A 16342-nucleotide genomic window follows, 5' to 3' on the forward strand; every position below is an offset into this window, starting at 1 on the left:
AGTTATTCCAGGTTTTGTCTGTAATGAGAAGCTGTACAAATGGGGAAAATATTTTTGCTTCCTTGAAACAGGAAAATGTTTCATTGAAACAGAAACAATGGTTCTTCATCTCTTGTGATTGACCCAAATCAATCACACTAGCTCCCCATTACAGATCTGCATCCCCTCTGCATTCAACCCACGTAGAATCCACATATTATAAATGTATCATTATATACAATAATAAAAAAAATACTGTTTACACCATGAGTACCACTATATTCTTTCAGATCCTTGACTCACAAACCCCCTTTTACCCTTTGTGCTCTCTTTTATTCACTTTAATAGATCTCTGAGACTGAGGCCAATCAATGTTTGTCTAGAGAGTAACTCATGTGAAGCTCCCTGACGCTTCAGGCAAAAAACGACAATAGCTGAAAAATCAGCAAAAAGGGTGCATTAATTTTCAAGTCAATAGCTCCACAGTGAACCATCTGCTCCCAGGATTGATCAGTACCACTGAAGGAGGAGGCAGTGAAGGGTGAAACTATTAAAAGAAGCAAACTCATATATCTGCACCTTCTCCAAGACTCCACACCCAACAAACTTCATGGTCTTTGGCAGTTACTTTCCTTATGGGAACTATTGGGAGAAATCTTGCAGAGGCATAGACTAAAAGGAAAAGGGATGTCACCCCTTCTCTGTTCAAATTCCTGAAGAAACCATGACAGCAGCAGGCAGGAAAGGAGGGAGAGAACACAAAGCAAGATGTCTCTATGGGAGCGTTAAAACAAACACAGAAGTATGTGCCCGTCCTCACAGTCAACAGAGAGTATGTTCAGGGAGGAAAGAAGCCTCTGCCTGACAGGCATCTGGGCTTGCTGGATAGCCATGCTGATCCTTTCCAACAGCCTTAGCTGAACCAGAGCAAGCCACCCTTCTTACAAGCAGAGAAGCCACTGACCTTCCTCTCACTCCAGAGGATCCCAGCAGCAGTAAGGACTACCAGCAGTCAAACTGAAGCCGTTGAAACTCAGTTACTAAATTTAAGCAACCACACAACAGGACATAACTGACCAGAGCAGCATGACAGTCCTTTAGAACCACTTAAATCTCTGCAGGCATGAAAAACCTCAGCAGATCTTCCCAGCATGGAACTATGCCAGAAGTGCAAAATGACACTGAGGGCACAGCCAGTTCTCCTCAGCGAGCACATCTAGAAAGACCCTGACAAGCACAGGACACACTTCCTCCTGAGGGCTGCCCACAGAGGGGCTCCTGTTGCTTCCCACCCAGAAAATATATAGGGAGACTTGCCACCCACAAGCTACTACTCAGTTTCAAAACTCTATCCAGGTTGCTAAGTGACAATAAAGTAGTGCGATCTCACACAATTTGCAAACCCCAAGCGCTTAAAGGCAAGGAAATGAATTGTCCAGATCATCATAAATCTCATGCTGCCCATCTAATAAACAAATAAATGCTCATCAAATGTAAAAGCTTGCTGAATTCATTACAATAATGCTAACTCTCCCAAGAGTACAAGCTCAGGTTTTGTTAATGTGCTTTCAGTATCTAAGTGGTGAAATATTCCTAAACAAGGATATTATTCAAACAAAAAACTTACCTAGAAAAATAATTTTTTGTTTTCTCTTCTTAATTGTGCAATGTATCATGATAATTCCTACATGGTAAAAGTTTTTTAAATCAACTATGATCTGACTTTGTATACAAAATTTTTATGACCCACATTTGATGAGCACTTAAGCACCACCTTAACTTTAAGAAGTAATTAGTCACACAGAAGTGTACAGGGTGACTGAAGTGTTTCAGTATGTGGACAAATGATGTACTAGAATAAATCTCTTAATTCATTTTAAATAGCATCTAATGTGGTGGTCTTATTTTTAGCATATCAATGAAATATTTCTTTTGGGTCAGCATTAAGCTTGTTTGCAGCAATAAATGCATTGCTTGCATTAAGAAAGAAGGAGGCTTCTTTTCAGTATGACATAGGGAATATAATTTATGGATGCCCCCAAGGCAGCCTTTTTTTTTTTTTTTTTTTTTTTTTTTGTGCCATTGCTAGAAAATTGAGAGTCATGGCTTGAATTTAGTATTATCCAGCTACAGTTACTGCATGTATTTAGTAGCCTGTTCTTAGGTTTTTAAAAGAAGATTTTGGAAAATACAACTGATTTTTTCAAGCCCAGAGGGGACAGGATAAAACAGCAATGTAAAAAGGTGGCAAATACAAAGGTGAAAGAAAGAGTTCTCTCTCTTAATAAAGGCAAAGTTCAAATACCGAAGTATCAGACTGAAAAAACACCAAACAAAACTAGCCATGCTGTCAACAACTTGCAGTTGTTGACATCATTTCCCCCTACTTTACAAATAATTTAAAAATCTCAAAAATTTAATGGCCAAACAGAACAAAATGTTGGTCTTGTGGTTCCTTTGCAAGTAAGCTATTGAAATGCTCTCACAAGACAGCAAACTATGTCTTAATTACCCCTGTCAGAGGAAAACAGCCAAAACAGCATAACTACAGAGCATTCTTTTATACCCAAAACTCCATATTCAGATCATCAATGAATCCACACATTACCTTCTTGCTTTGCTAAGATTTTGAGGTCTACAAACTATATATGTTCTTGTATAAATCCTTTACCAGAAGCATGGCTGGTCAGAATTCAAAGAAAATTAGAGGAACATTGTTTTAAAATATATATATATATCCTTTTGGAGTGTTCCAGAGCAAGAACATTGGTCTAAGCTGCCTTTTATTGTCTTCAGCTAGTCAAGAGAATTTCAACACTTCCCTCCAGAAAAAGGCTGTGTGATAGCCAGACTTTTAATCACTACTTCAAATACAAAACCACTGTAATTCTAGGTATTCTGCTTTAGATATCCAAACTAATTTGCTAGTCAAGCTAGTCATCCAGTAGTCATACAGCAGTCATACAACAGCGTTGCATCCTGCATTCTGATGTAACTGCTGGAAACAATTCAAAATGTTTGCAAACGATCTATATATAGCCTTACATGGATAAAGACCTGGCTATAGAATAGTCCTTTCTTGAGCTCTGGCATGGCTGTTCTGTGTCTCCAGGACTCTGCACATGAAGGCCACAAGATAAGGCATCTCAGAAAGGGATTCCCAGTTGTCATTTATTCTTGAATAAGTCTCTTCTTTTGCTTCTTAATAAACAGAAATTCTCCTTAAAGTACAAAACAAACTCAATGTGTTTCACCCGATCTTTTTCACAAAAATGCATTCTCCAGTTCCTTGGAACAAAACATAAAATAATCAAAATCTTGTATTAAAGATGAAAGTGTGATTATCTTTTTTCCACCATCACAGCTCACCCAGCTGGCTGGGAGGAAAAAAAGGGTAATTCATGTTATCTCACAGTACAAAATAACATTAATACTTTAAAGATTACAGGGAAAAAAAAACCAAACACACCACAGAAACAAACACCAAAAAAAAAAAACCTCAAAAGCAACATTCTTTGAAGACCTGCTTGCAAATACCTACTGAAAAATGTTACAAGCTCCTCCTTTCTCGTACTTAGCTAGCAATTTAAGCTTTGCCAATACATGCATCACTAAAATGCCTTAGCAGATTTCATTTCAGTTTTATACAAACATGTGTCAGAATTTGGAGTGGTAATGACCACTGTGCCTTAAATAGTGTAACTCTTTCCATTCTAACCCTGCTTACTTCTACATAGTGTGTTCAGTCATTTTTAACTTCCCCAAACTATCATGTCTTTGCCTGAAATTTTCCTTTAATGGACTCTATTTTGAAAGCTAATGTAGACACACGGCAATTATGAGAAGCAACAAATATTACACACCATTTAATTCTAGAAACTAGTTTGCTTTGTCCAGGCATACTCTAGAACAGAAATATATATATATATATATATCCATATCAAAATTTAAATATATTGCCTTATGCATACATATGTGTGTTGCATGTATCAGAAATACACATTAATGAATATTTCACTTTAAAAATAGGTTAAAGTCCCAAGGATGTGGTGAGAGAAACAAATTTGCCAGATTTTACAACAACTGTGGGGAAAAAAAAAAGTTGCTGAGATATTTTACTAAGGATGGATATACAGTACATAAATTTAATTGCAGAATGAAAATTATGGAAAATACAAATACTGAAGACAGATATCCTGTAGCACCCTTCAGTCTGTTCTGTGAACACCACCAGGTGTCAAGAACTTGAGGACGATTGCTGTGCACTTCCTCACTAGTGACACTATGCATATTACTGCAGTTGCAGAATACATTACAAATTACAGTGCATTTTGAAGCTGTGCAAAGTCACACAATCCTAATGCATAAAAAGGATCTCCACTGGGGTAAACATGGGCTACCATGGCATTTTCCTGAGAACTTCTGGTGCATAAAAAAATTATGTTTCCTTAACCAGAAAGGAATGAGCCACTACTTAATTGAGTGAATTGGGAACCATTAAAACCAGGAAAAACAGATCACATTGCAAAGAATGATGCTTATGCATTTGAACACTGGTGTCACTCACAGCACTTTACATTTAGGTGAATTAACAAGCTATGGTAAACTGAGCGAAATGTATACCAGAAACAAACAGGAAGTGACTGCTGGGACTTGGCATTGTCAAATGTCACCATATGGAAAAGGTTAGAAACTTTTTGAAGGCTCAGTTCCTAAATGGCTGGTGTTAAGGCAAATAAAACCACATTGGGGAAGTTAATTAATTTACTTTTATTACTCCATAATTATCTCAAAAAATATTAATAACTCAGATAAGAAAATGCAAGTAACAACTCTTGCCATTTAAGTAAACAACACTATATTATCTCCACTAATTATAACACAGTCATACTTCTGAACATCTCTCATGTTACAGCAATTTCATTACTAACAAAAAACACTGGGGGTGAAGGAGAGGAAGAAAGCTTTGTCCCACATACCTTACAAGTGTATTCACCTTACTCAAGACACCACATTTTTTTGCATTTCCTAAATTTTACTTTCTGCTCCAGAATGTCTGCTTCATGCAAAAATAAACACAGGCAAGATACTCAATGCAGATTTGAGAGCAAAACACATATCCAATAGAGGTTTTGCATTAACTGGACATGGAGCCATTAAAATAGGAAGCTAAGTCAGTGATAAAAGTGCTACTCTTCATATGCAATTTTTTGCAGAATACCCAAGACAAGAGTGGGAACTGTAACTGTGCTCATCTGACAACTATACTTCCAAGTATCCAGGGATTGTTTCATTTATTTATCTTGTGCTGATCCTCAAGGTGAGAAAAATTCAAAGAGAAATAGTGTGAGCTCTAATTTGAGCTTTCCCTTCTCGACATGTTTTGGCTATAAAGAACTGAAGAAAGGCCATCTTTTTTCGGGAATGTGCTTTGCACTACAGTGATTAACTTTAAAGCAACTAGAAGCCAGCTGATGACAGGCAGTTTTCAGGCTGTAGCCCCAAGAACTGAAGTCATCTGTTTAAGGAAGGCACAGACTCTGCCTGTCTTAACCAGCATCTTTAAAAATGAAGAAGCCAAATTTAACACACACATGCAGAACTTTCCATTACTTCAATCTCCAATATAATCCTGCTTGTAACCCAGTATTGTCATATATACTACTTCAAAACTGTCTCACTACAGTTTTCCAAAGTTCTCAAAAATCCAGGATGTATATTCTTAAAATGTTTTTTGGTTTTTTTGGTTTTTTTTTGTTTTTTTACTGAAACACATTCTATGTACTAAATATTCATGTCTTCCAAAATGAGGGGGAAAGGTGAGTAGACATTACAAAACCAAGAGTTGTTTCCATTAGGGATTTTGGCTCAAAAAAGCTCAAATTTCACAGGGTACCTGTCACCTATTTATTCACCAGCGTTTCCTCCATGGAGCACATACAAACTACACAGATGCAAAAGCTGACATTTAAAGGTATTGGTTTTAATCTCACACACTGATCAGTTTTGGTCCTAATTTCCCTAAGGTACCTACTGCTACAGTGTCACTCTACAGCCAAGTATGAGGCTTTAGCAAACAGTTCCTAGTGACAAACAACATGTTGGCCTGAAGAACTTTAGTCCTTTACACCACTACTTGTTCCCTCCTCCTCAAGTTGGCAGACACCAACACATGTTGATCTTCAAGTTTTCTGTTTGGAGTAATTAACAATGGCCACATTTTGACACAGATACGCTTTAAAGTATTCTAAAAATTTAAGAGGTAGATATGCATAAACTAAAACTATGCCCATAACAGAAGTTAGAGTGATGTCCAGCCATATCACCAATCTGTTTTTCTTAGCAACTGTCTGTAAAAGTAGTTCCATTGAAATCAATTTAAGAGTTTGCCAAGGAAGTTACTATCCAATGTGGGTAAACTATGGCAAAATGGGACAACAGTCTTCTAAATAGAACTGTGAACCAATAATTATCATATCACAAACAAGCAATAAACTTTGGTGTAATTACATCTGCCAATACAGTACTCTTGCTTTTGATCTTCTCATTCTCCTATTCAACCCCTGCCTTCAGCTAAATAATTAATTATTTTTATTTAGGAAGAAAAGAACAAAGAGTAAAAACTCCCTTCGAGAACTACAGATGTTAAAAGTTTTTAGGCTTCTGTTTGTGCTAGTGAAAGGGGTTTGCTCTTGTACGTATATTTCCCAAATCTTCTTATACACACATTAAAAAAATCCACTCCTGAGTGATTCTGTCTGCAAAGTATCACCATATGGTAGCTTTCACAAATGATCAACTGTACCAAAACATCTAAAAATAACATCTTCTTTAAGTAAAACAAAAACAACTACCAGCAGAGACTTTTGGGTATAGTTCTGAGCTAAGGAATCAATACCATGTTGCTGAAATGCTTCAAGTAAGTAAATAAGCAACCTCTGGAGAAAAATAGCACAGTCCTTAATGGCCCACAAGCATCAATGATAAATGTAATATACATGCTTTGGGTTCTTTCAAAAGTTTATTCTTAGATGTAAGACAAACCCAATCCATTTAATTAAAACCTTAGTTTACAAACACATCCACCAAGTAAGTGAAGCTTAACAAATCTAATTTGAATGAAAGGGACTAGCTGGGTAAAAGAGCAGCTCCCTGATGTTCCTTGCTCTAGTGGTTTCATGTAACCACTGATCACCAACTACTACAACAGCAAACATACAACACCCTTAAACTAAATGGGAGTTGTCTGTCTAAATATAGCTACTTTTAAATAATGCATTGTGAGTTATAAAATAAAGTGCTACTGAATTATTTAACATGGATCTCATCTTTAACAATGATATATCACTTTTAATTAAATTGAAAGAAAGATGTTTATATTTTGAGTTGCATATTATTGTAAATTGCAACCAGTAAAGCAACATTTTAACTCCAATTATGTCAGCAGTCAGTTTTTCCTATATATATCTGATTCACAGAAATAGAACTGGGACTCAAGCTAAGATAAGCAAAAGCAAGACTTGCAGAGCTGTCTTGGATCTTCAGGCGAACCCAGCTTAGCATTCATTCACAACCTTCAGATACAGAACATCCCACCCATCTGTAACAGTTGGCAAGAATTGGCTGGGATCTCAATCTCACCAACCTCTGTCGATAACATTCATAATAGGCATGTTTTCCTTATGCACGTATCAACCTCTATGAGAGCAAACACTCAAATGCACTTAATACCACTACAGCTAATAAAAGGATCATGTTCTGTAACTTTTAAAATGTTCTGAAGACTGCCACACAGGGTGTTAAAGCTGAAAGTTTGTGTAGAACTACGTTTCCAACACAATGCAACAGTTGCATAATATTTACTATCGTAACCTTTCAGCCAGGCCTAACATCTGTAAATGCAAAATTAACATTTAGCAACAAAATGGAATGACACATCTTGTTCAGGAGGTTTCAGGAAAAAACTGCTTTCCACCTCACATAACGGAGTAACATTACTCTTTAACAATCGCTGTTTAAAGGTGGCTGCCTTTTGCACATACCCACATGGAGTAAAAGCCCAAGGGAAGAACAGCACCAACCGGACGGGTCTTCATAAACTACTAACTTTAATGGGTGCTCTGTAGAGGAAACATCACCACATGACCTATTGTGTAGAAATCAAACCCTAAGTGTGATCAGTTCAGGCCTGAATGGAGTCACTTTGCCCCTCAAAACAGACACTTCCAAGAAAAACCCTGATCTTCATGTCATTGCATCAATAAGCTCTTCCCATGGGGGTTTTGTGCAGACCCCATCACTGACTGTGGACCACACTTCGTGGTCCCAGTCATGGGATCCTTCAACACAGCAAATAAGTCTGTTTCATCATTTTTATGTTTTCAAATGCCTGCTTGTTGATTTTACGGGGGGGGGGGGGGGGGGGAATTAAATAAATATACCATCCATGAAAAAAGTTTATTCCACTGGGAAAACTTCGACAGCCCGAGACAGCAAAAAACAAAACCTGCATTAACCTAAAATTTTGACAGCTGCTTTACGCATCCAGTGCCACGAGCGAGGATGTATAGAAGTTTACTTCTCTTTCCGCGAGGTGCCTTTCAAAGTGGAAGCCGCCTTTCTCTCCTTGGCGGCATTCCCGAAGAGGAGCCCGACGTGCCACCGCGGGCTCGGTGCCTGCGGCTCTGGCGGGGCGCACGGCAGCGGTCCCCGGGACCGGCGGTAAACTAGAAAGGGTGGGCGGCGGGTATGGAAAGTGGTGAGGAAGGGCTCGCTGAGCCAGCCCACCCGCGCCGCAGGGTGGCAGGGCGGGATCCCCGCGGCAGCGGTGCCCGCCGCCGAGGAAGAGGAGCCGGAGGGAAGGAGGGAGGGAGGGAGGCAGCCCACCGCTTCCCCCACACCCAGGACGCCCGGCAGGGCAGGGCGGCTGCCGAGACAGGCAGCTTCCCCTCCGGCCAAGCGGAGCGCCGCAGCCCCGGGGGGCTCTTCCTGCCAGCCGGGGACAGATGTGGAGGCAACAGCTGGACGGGGAGGAGGGGAGAGGAAAGGAAGGAAGAGGCACGGTTGTCTCACAAACACCCCCCCACCCCCCGCCGCCGCTCCTGGGGATGCGGGAGGGATGCAGCGGCCGTGCCCCCAGCTCCGGGTTAGCCCCGTTTTGGGATGGCGATGGAGAAACCGGCCGTGAAAGCGGCGGGGCTGGCCGGCTCCTGCCCCCCTTACCTTGCTGCGGATCTGGCCCGAGGTGGACACTTTCCGGATGAGTTTCTGGGGGCCCTCGTGCTCCCCTTCGCTGTCCGACGACTCGTCCGCCGGCCCCGCCGCCGCCGCCGGGGGTTGGGGCTGGGGCTGCAGCGGGATCCCGGCGCCGCTCATCCCCGACTCGGCCCCGGCCATCTTCCCGGACTCCTACCGAGAGAAAGCACACGAGCCCGGCTCAGCCAGGGCAGCCGCTGCCGCTCCCCTCCCCGGGGAGGAGGAGGAGGAGGAGGCGGTGCGGGAGGGTGGGGAAAGAGGCGGTGCAGGGGGGCGGGGACGGGGGCGGTGGCGGCCGGGGCTCTGGCGGAGCGGAGCGGGGCCGCCCGCCCGGCCGCCATCTTCCGCCGCCCCTTCCCACGGGCAGGGGCCGCGGGCCGCGCCGCCCGCTCCGAGGGACCGGGGCACGGCCACCCGCCGGCGGGCGGAGCCGGGCGGACGGGCTCGGCCCCCTGCGCCCCTGCCGACGGGGAGCGGCCCGGGGCGGCCGCCGGCTGCAGGGGGCGCCGGCGCCGGTGCCGGTGCCGGCCGGGCCGCCCCCGGCAAGAGGGTGCCCGCCCCGCAGGTGAGCGCCGGGGCCGGTCCGGGCGGCGAAGCAAGCGACGGGGAGCGGGGAGGGCGCCCGGCGCTCCCGCACCTGCCGGCGCTTCCTCGGATGTCCCGGCGTGGCCGGGAGGTGGGGCGCGGCACCGGAGCGAGCACCGCCCGCCCCCGCCGGGCGACCCCGTGCGCGCCGTGCCAGCCGGTGACACTCGGAGGGCGGCGAATGCCGAGTTCTGAGCGCAAGGACGGCGAAAGCGGGCGAGTGCCGTGCCCGGCCCTGGCCCAGACCCGGCCGAGGGCTGTGCCGCTCGCGCTTGGGAGCGCAGGATTTCTCTTCGGGACTTGGACGGACGGCATCTGACGCGATGGGCTCCTTATCTGTATGCTATTCCTCCAGCCAGCCAACCCCGTGGTAACTATCCATCAGCGCCAAAGCCTTGGACAGTTTTAGTAAATGCATCTATTGCTTTCCAGTGATTTTCTCATAATAGCTTAATTTTCTTGTTGTTCTGTTCATTTTTGTCTTTGTGAAAGAGCAGCCCTTACTTCTGGGGAAAGAAAGGGTCAGTTTTCCTTTTTCATCTCAGATCTGGCAGCTCACACAATCTTGAAATGTCACCACATGTTCTGAATTGTGGGACTTCAAAATTATTGTGGCTTGTATGTAGTCAGTGTTCAAAATAAGTGTTTAAGTCACAGCAATACTAAATAAAACACACAACTCCTAGCTGCGTGGACCGGATTAAACATAAGAAAGCAATCAATGCTTGTGGCTTCTATATTCCCACAATTCTATTTATATTTCCAGAAAGGGAACTAACATCTCTTAACATGCTAATCTAATGCCGCAGTACCTAAATACAAAGCATTTAATGAGGAAAAGTAAACAACTGTACAACCTATCCTACACTGCAGACACCTTGCCACAGTCTGAATTTCAAATATTCCAGAGTTTTTATAGTCCAGCCTTTTAGTGGGGTTTTTATTTCTAGTAGTGTAGGGGAAAGCAATATTTCCATGAAGCCTTGAAGTTCTTATGGCTTAGTTCTGTGTTACTGCAGCAGATACTTCAAGTACAATTCTACTACCCACCTCCACATAGGACCAGTTGTGGAGGTTATATTTTAAAAAATATCAAAAGTAATATTTAAAAATTCAAACTATCTATTAAGTTCTATTTTAAAGGAATTTTGATCAAATTACCTACATGCTCTATCATAATATTAATAAGGCTTAAATCCTATCATTAATACCTCATCTCAAAATGATTGTGAAACTAAGGACTAATTTTGTCTTATCTCACTCTTCACCTGAGAAGGAGTTCTCCATTTTTCAAAACATGGGATCAACCTTAAGCAGGTGCGAGTATGCATTGCTGTCAGTAGGTAAGTTTAGGGCACAGCTAGGAAGAAAGATAGTTAAAAGCAATGATTATGGACACTGTGTTTTCCACTGTCCTTTCTTCCTCTTCCCCATCTGAATTTCGGGAATAGCAAATTATGCCAGAACATGTCTCACTGTAATTCCTTAATTCTTTTGAAGGTAAATATCACTTGAATATTGCAAGGGGACAAGAAGACATAATTTCCTAATTAATGCTAATGTGTTGCACATAATAGTAACTGTGATTTGAGAAACACTTGGTGCTAACGGAACACAAACAAGACTGACTACACTTAATTCAACTGAATGAAAATAGTGCTGGCTGAACAATAGTAGTTACTGTTAGGATAAATACAATTCTTCAACTTCTGTTCATTTTTAGAGCTTAACTATGAGCACTAGTAGTTGCACACTTTCTGCACCATACAGAGGACGCCATGCATGTTCACCTGGGCTACCCCAGTGTGCTCTTCCTCACTCCTGACTATCCAAACACAAAAGTGTGGTTACCAGGAAAGAAGGCCCTAGACTTTCACTTCCAAGCAAGTCTCTTTCATCATATCTTGGTAAACTTCAGAGCGCTATGAAAAAAACAAAAAGTACTAGGAATGTTCTCTCAGGTTACTTAATGTGAAGATTTTAGTAGCAATAACCTAAGTCTGCAAATGATAGGAAATGTCCCACAAGAGCACTTCAACAAGAATATGAGAACATGGTTTCTGTGAAGTGTGTAGTGGATTCTGTGAAATTACAGGCTTTAAAGTCTGCAGTTGTTTAATGTGTACAGAGTTCTCCAAAATGGAGAAACCAAGTGTTAAGCATTGTTGAAAATACACAAGTTAGTCACTCATGTTAGCATAGCCAGTTGTTTCTACAAATATATACACTGCCCAGGCACAAAGACAGTTTTAAAGATATCACTATTTCCACTTGTTCTTCTTTTCAAAGTTATTAATAGATAATCAGGGTCCAGTTCCAGCCTTTACCCAGATAAAGCTGCCTAAAGTGGCAGTGAAATTCACCTCAAAAGGGACTTGCAACTTGACTTCTATCCCTTCATCTCACAGCTGGATTTCTCCCAAGTGATCAATGTCAGACTCAATATGAGAAATATTGGATAGCACGTTTCAGCCCAGTAACCACAGCTACAAATACTCTGGCACAAATGGTACCACTAGACTTCTGCAAGTTGGGCTCTTGAACAATGTGGGACTATATGCGGCCATTAAAAACACGTACAGTATTTGCATGTGCTGTGTCTTTCACGTAACAGTTTCACACTTCTTAGTGATGACCTTAAGTTTCCTAACTGAAGCAAGGGAGTAAAAAGCATAAAGAAAGGTTGGCATTTAAAGGAAGAAACTCAGACAACAAAAAACAGCTCTGCTGACATCATTTGTGCTATGGCAATTAATATCAGCTGATAAACTGCCCTTTATGCAATACATACATACATACACTGTGATATTGTACACATTTAACATACGTATATACACTATGAGAACATTTTAACTCAACCACATTTAGTCCCAATAGGACATGTGTCACTAAAATGCATATGGAATATAGAAAAAAATCTAAATACACATGCACTCTAGCTGCACTGAAGATCATAGTTTATAATACAGATTACTGCGCTATTTGATTTCAGCCCTAAAACTCATTCCCATTGTAACAAGCATTTTTACATCTTTTTTTCTAAGTCACTTTGGCATCTATAAACTAAAGGGTAATGCTTTTCTATCCTTCACCTCAGAAAGTTGTTCTGAGGGAATTTGAATCAATAGTGTGTCAGATTAATAATGCATTATTCACCATGTTTAAAATATTTTATTGACTCTTTCCTAATTTTGGTGGTTAGTGATAGCTATGGTTTTTAACTGGGCTCCCCAGTCTGAAAAAGTTCATTTTAAGATCTGCCTGTCTGAACTCCCTCTGCAGATCGAATTAGTGATACTATTCTTTCTTGACTTCCTTACTTAGCAAAGAGGAAGCCAAAGTATAACAACATGTATCCATACCACTGTTAAAGAAAGTAATTACATCACTTGTGGCTGGTTTGGGATTAGCCAAGGGAATCCTGTAACCTCTAGGTTACAATATTAAGGAAACTACTAAACTATGTTGTATGCTTTGAAGTGAAAAGATCCAAACCAGGGCAAGTAATAAATGTAAATGGATGCTTTGTGAATGTGTTAGGACTTATGTATGCATTTCAAAAGTAAGATAAAGGCAAGACACAGGTCTCATATGAACTATGAAAATTGTGTCTAGAGCTTTGTAAGTCACGTGTTATGCACATTTTTACTACAAAGCCACCAAACCTCCCTTGCAAGAATGCAGGGTGAGCTTTACATTTTAAATCACTTTTACTTAGCTCCATCATGGGGTCTTACACAACTCTTACTGGATTCAGGAAGAGCTTTTCCATTAAAAAGTGTAGTGTGAGTTAAGGAAAGGACTTTTTAGAAATTTGAAGTAGTACACAGACAAGTCCAACCCTGATGGGCAAAGGACTTGTCGCTGCATTTAATGTCCATCACTTATTTCTCAGAATAGCTATAGGATGAGCATTTCCCAATAATCTGATAATTTGCACAGATTCAAAACCTGCAAAAAATAGTTTTCCCTATCTTACTGCTCTTTGTTTCCTGTTTTAAAAGCAGGGGAGAGAGTATACTATGTTTTCCCTTTTCCCTTTCATCATTCAGGTCTTCACCTAAATCTCCTTTTGCCCCCATTATCATAAAAAGCCTGCTTATGAGCAGATGGAGAGAACAATGTGGCTCTTGCCACAAAGACCATGTATTTTACCGGCAGGTTACCAGGTAAAGGATTGAGTGGATCAGTTGAAATTGGAGTTTTGTAAAGGAAATCGGTGCAGTGGTTAACCTTAAAACTGCATTCATGGATGTACTCTTTAACAAATGCAGCAATGAAATTATAAACATGACCCAAATCCTGGCCCTTACTGGGGGAGGGGGAAATGGAGAAAAAAGAAGATGTGCTCCTTGTTTATCTAAGCCATGCACACAGAAGGAAACAGGCTTGGATGCTTCAGCCAGGATTCCGCATTTCCAAGCAGAGAGGGGCTGCAATCCATCTGCCTCCCGAGTTTCAGCTGAGTTTTGGATGACGACAGCAATTTAAATGTCACTGTTTAATAGGATAACGCATTCGTAGGAATTGACTTCGCTGCCTTCCTCCCACGATGTCTTCATCTCTCCAGGCAAAAATCTCGGGTTTCCCTTGCCTGATCCTTTCAATGTCATGAAAGCTCCATGTTACCAGAACACACATACAGCTGTTTTCCTTATCACAGCTGCATCTCCAGCAACAGTTTCGGGGCTTGAGGACTGCAGAGGGCAGCGAAGGGGGATGTTCAACTTAACAAATACTAGGTCAGTAAAAATATATTTGTGAGGGCTACAAATCCTAACAGGGAAGGGAGTGAACTTAGTTTGTTGTGGGTATCTCCAGGGCTCCACTGCTGCTTTCCTGAGGGTGCACACACCAAGCCATTCAGAGAATGGGTCTCCCCCGTTTGCTCTTTAAAACTGGGCTTACAAGTAAAACCTGGACCAACAAAACAAGTTAGCAACACATGGCACAGCCATCTAAAGGGGAGCTTGGCAGTGGCACGGGTCCATGCTTCATGTTGCCTCGCCAAGTTCAGGGCCAGAGGCAGCCTAGCCTTGACCTCTTAGATAGCCTGAAATCTCCCAAGCAGCTACACAAAGCCTATTTTTAGCCCTCCCTGCCTGATATGTGTGTGTGTGTGTGTGTGTGTGTGTGTGTGTGTGTGTGTGTTTGCACAATGGAGAAAAGCCCGGGAGCGGGACCAGGCTGCCCTGAAAAGGGAAATCTGATTTTATCGCCTGCTGAGGATGCCGGTGACATGATTTCCTTTGGTTGGAAGGAGGGTCTTCCAGTTGCTTAAACAAACCGCAAAGGCTCCTCACCGCAGCTTTGAGCGCTCCCGTCCCTTCGTAGCGGCCCAAAGGCACGCACTTTCCCAAAAGGCAGGGCGACAGCAGGGTACCCCCAGCCCCGTCCCGCTTTGCCACTGCGATGGGAGCAATTCCCAGCCTAGCTCCAGAAGAAAAAGGTGGGGGAAAGCGTGTCTCTTTCTGAAAGCTGCCTCCCAGCGCTGCTTGGACACGTTGCTTTTGCTGTGCTAAGAGAAGGAGTTTAACGGTGTCAACATCCAACCCACCCCCTTCGACAAAGTTGAAGGCAAGGCTCTCGGTGCTAAACCCAGGCTTTCCACCCGGGCAGTGAAACTCAGAAAGGGCAATGAACTCCCCGTCTCCCAGAGGGACGAGCTCGTCAGCAAATGGCCAGACACGGCGGGGGCGAAAGGCTCCCACCCCCCGCTCCCTGCGGGGAGGGGACGAGCGCCGGCGGCAGGGTTCTGCTGTGGAGTGGGGTCGGAAGAAGGGAAGGGGGGGGCTGGAGGGCACAGATAAGGATGATAGCCCGACCCCCCGGCTGAACAATACAGGCAGGAAAAAGGGTAGGAAACGCCTGTGCAACGGCAAGGCACGCATGTACCTACCAGCTCCTCCCAGGCGGGGCTGCGGGCGCTATAGGAAGGGTACTCATGCTCCTCCATCACCCCTGAGCAGGTCCCCAACCTCCGCGGGGAGAGCGCCGACGGGCAGCGGAGCTGGGTCCGCCGGGCTGAGCCTCCCTCCCGCCGCTGCCGCTGCTCCGGCTGGCAGCGCTTTCCCGGCGCCGCTCGTCCTCCCCCCACCCGGCCCCGCTCCTCCCTTTTCTCCCCCGGCTATGTCCAGGCCCCCTCCTCCCTCCCCGCCCGACTCCCTTCCCTCCCACGGCCACCGGGCTCAGCCCCGGCTCCCGGGGGAGCCGGCCTGCAGCTGCCGCGCCGCTCACATCATCGCCGCCTCCCGCCCCCCGCCCGCCCGCCGCGCTGTCCCGGCCGTCCCGCACGCCCGGCCCTCTCCCTCCCGGGAAGCCCAGCGGATCACGGGCAAATCGCCTTGGGCGTAAGCCGGTTTACGGCTGCTCCTGCTGTCAGCGTCGCGGCGGGGCCGGCGGGCGAGGATGCGCCCCACGGCGAGGGGAGAAAGCCCCTCGGTGCGCCGGGAGCCGCTCCTGCCCCGCGGGGACACGCTGCCTCCCCTGGCCCCAGGGCTGGCCCCGCTGGCCTCGGTGCGGG

The 16342-nt window shown here is 44.0% G+C and overlaps 1 protein-coding gene across 1 annotated transcript in view; it reads right to left on the bottom strand.

Annotated features, from left to right (window-relative positions):
• The window catches only part of DGKH (diacylglycerol kinase eta), a 148724-nt gene extending 132881 nt beyond the window's left edge, over positions 1-15843 (bottom strand). Inside the window, exons 1-2 of the mRNA XM_053969869.1 lie at positions 15719-15843; positions 9202-9387 (exon numbers count right to left, since the gene is read on the bottom strand). Of these exons, the coding sequence (XP_053825844.1) occupies positions 9202-9387; positions 15719-15775 (243 nt within the window). The 5' untranslated portion in view covers positions 15776-15843. The remainder of the gene's footprint in view (positions 1-9201; positions 9388-15718) is intronic.
• Positions 15844-16342: the final 499 nt, after the last annotated feature.

This window comes from Vidua macroura, chromosome 2 (genome assembly GCF_024509145.1).
Source record: "Vidua macroura isolate BioBank_ID:100142 chromosome 2, ASM2450914v1, whole genome shotgun sequence".
NCBI classification, from domain to species: domain Eukaryota; kingdom Metazoa; phylum Chordata; class Aves; order Passeriformes; family Viduidae; genus Vidua; species Vidua macroura.